Source organism: Ranitomeya variabilis, chromosome 3 (assembly GCF_051348905.1).
Source record: "Ranitomeya variabilis isolate aRanVar5 chromosome 3, aRanVar5.hap1, whole genome shotgun sequence".
Lineage (NCBI taxonomy): Eukaryota > Metazoa > Chordata > Amphibia > Anura > Dendrobatidae > Ranitomeya > Ranitomeya variabilis.
In genome coordinates, this window is record NC_135234.1 from 411,530,336 (window position 1) to 411,536,335 (window position 6,000).

At 51.3% G+C, this 6,000-nt stretch overlaps 1 protein-coding gene across 1 annotated transcript in view; it reads right to left on the reverse strand.

Annotated features, from left to right (window-relative positions):
- TMEM120A (transmembrane protein 120A) overlaps positions 1-4,109 on the reverse strand; it is an 83,014-nt gene extending 78,905 nt beyond the window's left edge. The window contains exon 1 of the mRNA XM_077296278.1: positions 3,951-4,109. Within this exon, the coding sequence (XP_077152393.1) occupies positions 3,951-4,022 (72 nt within the window). The 5' untranslated portion in view covers positions 4,023-4,109. The remainder of the gene's footprint in view (positions 1-3,950) is intronic.
- Positions 4,110-6,000: the final 1,891 nt, after the last annotated feature.

A 6,000-nucleotide genomic window follows, 5' to 3' on the forward strand; every position in this document is an offset into this window, starting at 1 on the left:
CCAACCAGACTAACAAGATAATACGAACAGGGGTAACGAAAAATACCAAACATACAACCCCCCCATAGAATATAATACAGCCCACCTCCCCATAGAATATAATGTAGCCCCATCAAAGAGTATGATGCAATCCTCCCTCATAAAATCTAATACAGCCCCCCATAGAATATAATGTAGCCCCCCATGGAATATAATACAGTCCACCTCCCCATAGAATATATTGTAGCCCCCGTAGAATATAATGCAGCCCCCCATAGTATGTAACACAGCCTTCCCCATAGAATATAATGCACCCCCCATAGTATATAACACAGCCTCCCCCATAGAAGATAACGTATAATGTACCCACCTTAGTATACAACACAGCCCACATAGTATACAGCGCAGCCTCACGGTATACAGCGCACAGCCTCACGGTATACAGCGCACAGCCTCACGGTATACAGCGCACAGCCTCACGGTATACAGCGCACAGCCTCACGGTATACAGCGCACAGCCTCACGGTATACAGCGCACAGCCTCACGGTATACAGCGCACAGCCTCACGGTATACAGCGCACAGCCTCACGGTATACAGCGCACAGCCTCACGGTATACAGCGCACAGCCTCACGGTATACAGCGCACAGCCTCACGGTATACAGCGCACAGCCTCACGGTATACAGCGCACAGCCTCACGGTATACAGCGCACAGCCTCACGGTATACAGCACACAGCCTCACGGTATACAGCACACAGCCTCACGGTATACAGCACACAGCCTCACGGTATACAGCACACAGCCTCACGGTATACAGCACACAGCCTCACGGTATACAGCACACAGCCTCACGGTATACAGCACACAGCCTCACGGTATACAGCACACAGCCTCACGGTATACAGCACACAGCCTCACGGTATACAGCACACAGCCTCACGGTATACAGCACACAGCCTCACGGTATACAGCACACAGCCTCACGGTATACAGCACACAGCCTCACGGTATACAGCACACAGCCTCACGGTATACAGCACACAGCCTCACGGTATACAGCACACAGCCTCACGGTATACAGCACACAGCCTCACGGTATACAGCACACAGCCTCACGGTATACAGCACACAGCCTCACGGTATACAGCACACAGCCTCACGGTATACAGCACACAGCCTCACGGTATACAGCACACAGCCTCACGGTATACAGCACACAGCCTCACGGTATACAGCACACAGCCTCACGGTATACAGCACACAGCCTCACGGTATACAGCACACAGCCTCACGGTATACAGCACACAGCCTCACGGTATACAGCACACAGCCTCACGGTATACAGCACACAGCCTCACGGTATACAGCACACAGCCTCACGGTATACAGCACACAGCCTCACGGTATACAGCACACAGCCTCATGGTATACAGCACACAGCCTCATGGTATACAGCACACAGCCTCATGGTATACAGCACACAGCCTCACGGTATACAGCACACAGCCTCATGGTATACAGCACACAGCCTCATGGTATACAGCACACAGCCTCATGGTATACAGTGCAGCCTCATGGTATACAGTGCAGCCTCATGGTATACAGTGCAGCCTCATAGTATACAGCACACTGCCTCATAGTATACAGCGCAGCTCTCCCCCCCAGAATGGCCCCACAGACCAGTACTCACTGTTATAGAGTAAAAAAAAAAAAAACAACACAGCACACTCCTCACCTCTCCTCGTGCTGCTTCCAGTTCCTGCTCCTGCCGGCACACAGTGAGTACGCGGCAGTGTCTGTCAGAAGCAGAGGGGAGGACGATGGGAGAGGGAGCGTCAGCTGACGCTCTCTCCTCCATCATTGCTTTGAACTGTACCGGCAGACGCCGGTATAGTTAAATGCAGCGGGGGAGTCGGCGCTGGCGGCAGGCGGGCCCCCTGCCTCACAGGGGCCCCATAGCAGCTGCGTGATGTGCCGCTAGCTGGGGACCCCTGGGGGAGCGAGGACCTAGGCAGCTGCCTGCCCCTAACGCTGGCCCTGCCTGCAGGGGCCCCCTGGACCCTCCGGGCCCCTGTGCAGCTGCACAGGTTGAACAGGCGGTATGTCCGCCCATGTGTGGCGGTATTTGTTCCTTGTATGTGCTATTATTTGGTCAGTATGTGGTGGAAATATGTGGTCTGGTCACGGTGTGGTGGTATTCCTTGTATGTGCTATTATTCGGTCACTGTGGTGGTAATATGTGGTTTGGACATGGGGTGGTGGTATTTGTTCCTAGTATGTGGTATTATTCAGTCACTGTGGTGGTAATATGTGGTCTCGACATGGTGTGGAGGTATTTGTTCCTTGTATGTGGTATTATAGGTCACTGTGTGGTGGTAATATGGTGTCTGGTCATGGTGTGGTGGTATTTGTCCTTTGTATGTGATATTATTGGTCATTTTAAAAATTGAAAAATAAAAATATACCAAAATTGTATTGGATATTTTAACAAAAGATTAATAGGATAGAGTAGAGTAGGGCTCGAGCAAAAGAGTCTACCTTGTCATGGTGACAGCTTAAAAAATCTTTTGGCCAAAACAAAAGCTGCTGGCTATATGTGTGATCTGTTGATGGGAACTGTTAATGTGTGATTGATGAGAAGTAGAGTTTTTCCAAGAGAGAGTGGTGGGATTGCGGACAGTTTGAGGGTTGGAGCCTGGGCATAGTCTCAAGGGGGCCCTGAAAATTTTGCCCGTATGGGGCCCCGAAATTCCTAGTGGCAGCCCTGACAATACCACATGCAACAGTGGCTCAGCACTGAGGTATCAGCAGAAAGGGGAATTCATGTAGGTGGCGAGTGGTTAGAGACGGTACTGGGAATGTGAGAACTCAAATGTCTCGATTGTAAACTCTACAGGTGAGTGGTTGCTGGAGAAGTTATGTCGGTCTAAGCCAGATAGAAAGACACGGGAGAAGTGAATGACTCCATGAGAAAGAATGTCACCTGCAAGTCACCATCTATAGCTGCACGGTATTCTCTTTAAACGGGTATCTACCACTAGTTTTGGACTGGGGTGCCAAGGCCCACAAGTAACCAACACCAGGGCCCCACTTTTCTGCTACATGCAAATGTGTCATTATCATCAATCACAAATGTATAGAACAATGAACTGGGTAGATTGCTAAACGAGTAAGATGCTGCCTGTGTCTGTACATAGTATGCAAGTATATTGTGCCATGTACTGCTCATATAAGAGGGGCCCACCGGAGGATTCCCCTGCTCTCCTGTGGGCCAGTCCGAGCCTGTCTACCACTATACGGTCACAGTGTGGCAGTAATATCAGTCTCGGTTTTTAATATAGTTTAATAAAATCATTGTTCTCGGCAGCACACCGCATTGTGTGAACAGGAGTTGTGCTGCCGATAACATGTATAGTGACAGAGCACGCTATTAGCGAGCGTTCTACCCCATCATTGCATGTGTAAAGAGGCCGGGAACAAACGCCTAATGGGATCAATATAGGCAAGCGGCCCTCGTAACGGTATGACACCAGCTGGCACAGTAAGTTTCTGTGTGAAATATTTTAGCATTCGGGCCCCACTTTTAGTTTGTGCTAGGGGCCACACATTTTCTAAAACCGAGACGGCTTTTCCTATCTGAGCCCACACACAAGGTTCACCCACACTGTGACATGGAGGCTGACAGCTAGCTGCACTATAGGGACCATGCAATGGCCACATCCGGGGACACTGACAGACAGGAGACACACATACACTGCATGGGTCTCTACAATGACTGACAGCTGGAGCACGACAGCCACAAAGCAACACGGATCAATCGAGCTGGACCTCGGAACAAGCTGTTACCATGGGGACAGCCTCAGCAGATGTACTCTCCCAGCTCCACCAATCACCACACCGGGGGGGGCGGGGCATGTGTCACACCGCACGGGGAGCGCTCACCGCGGTGGCAGGAGGCGTCACACCCACCTGAGTCTCATTGTAGTGCTGCTGCAGCTCTTCCCACTCCCGCACACAGTCTGGCAGGGCCGAGGACGCCATGTTGCCCTCAGCGCACAGTTGCCTCTTGTGTGCGGCCCCAGCGCCACTTCCTGATTAGTATTTGGAGCCAGTAACAAGGTCGGTCACGCCTCCTAGTTCTCAGCCAATCGTGCGCGGGTGGAGGAGGCCTTGCATGTCACGTGACGCGATGGAGGGCAGAGGCCGCCTGTGAGAGGAGGACGGCGCGCACTACCCGCCATGTGTGCCCCGGATGGACGCGGCCGGCGCAGAGCTGTCCTCAGAGCCACCATGAGGCGGGGGCAGCAGATTAGGAGCTAATAGCTATAGGCTTCTATCTGGGCCGCACACCCGCTCTGCTGCCGGGGAATGAGGGGGGTGTTTCAGGAAAGTCCCTGTCGTGCTGGATCCTAACCCCTTAAGGCTACTTTCACATTAGCGTTAACTGCAATACGTCGCAAATGCGTCGTTTTGCCGAAAATACGCATCCAGCAAAAGTTCTTGCTGGATACGTTTTTTCGTCATAGACTAACATTAGCAACGCATTGCCAAACGTCGCGTCCGTTTTGCGACGCTTGGGCGTGTGGTAGCGGACCGTCGGGAGAAAAAAACGTTACATGTAATGTTTTTTGCTCCCGACGGTCCGCTTTTTCCGACTGCGCATGCGCGGCCGGAACTCCGCCCCCACCTCCCCGCACCTCACAATGGGGCAGCGGATGCGTTGGAAAAATGCATCCGCTGCCCCCGTTGTGCGGCGGAGACCACGCTAGCGTCGGGAACGTCGGCCCGACGCACAGCGACGGGTCTTTCCCGACGCTAGTGTGAAAGTAGCCTAAGGCGAAATACTGCATTGTGTTCTCTAGTTCTGGGCTTTGTTTGCTCAGAAAATACAATTCAACCGTATTAAGTGAAAATGCTGCAAAACTAAATGCAGATGTTAAGCTCCAATTCTTGACCCCTTATGTCACATCTGAATAATTAAAGGGAATCCGTCAGCAGGTGTAATCTGAGGGCAGCACGAGGAAGAAGCTGAGACCCTGATTTCAGCGATGTGTCACTAATTATATAGTTTAAGGAAGTATCCGGGACTTTGTAAAAAATAAAAAAATGTGCCTAAGCACTAAGAGGAGATGCAGCTTACCTGCCTGTTGTGCTCCACGCCATTCTTCCCTGTCACAGACCGATTCTGCAGACGTAGCGGCGACTTGTTTCCATTCTGCTCTATGGACAGGCGGGACTGCTGACGGCAGCTGAATCGCCAGCAGGAGCGGTCTGTGCCAGCAAAGAACGGCGCAGAGCACAACAGGACGGTAGTTAGCGCTTAGGCACTTTCTTTTTTTCATATCCAAAGATCCAGATCTCCTCTTCAATGTTTTAGCAGCAGGAAATTACCACTGGACTACAGCTCCCGTGAGCCCTGGTCTGACCAGCCCCCTCTTCTTATAAGCAGCTCACTTTGTACAGAGAGATCTGTGATGTGGGCATGGTTAGCTTTCTGAGCTCTGCTACATCTACAAACTCTGTGCCACCGCAGCTGCACCCAGTAAACTTAGCGATACACCACTGTAATCAGGGTCTCCTCTACATCGGGCTCCCCTCAGATGAGGTAGCAAAAACTGGGTGACAGATTCCCTTTGAGGCTGAGTTCACATTCTGCGGCTTTTATCCACAACAGTCCTGCGTCGTTGCGGTCTTTTTCCGGAGTCCTCGCAAAATCACTTAATCTTGCAGGGAAATGGATGATAAACTGTGCAGATAAATGATAAAAAGACCTCAGCTGCACAGGGTTGTTGTGGGAAAAACCCGCAGCATGTCCTCTGTGTGTGAACACAGCCTTGTAGTGCAATGTCCGTAACTGCTTTCCCCATAAATGAGGTCACAACTCCAGGACCTCCGCACGCTGCACACTGACCTACGAGTGTTCACGGTTTCCATATGCAAAATACAGATCCATTCCAAAATATGGATGGCTTCCATAGACACAGACTTGCATGACAGCGTATATTCTGCAGGAATAGAT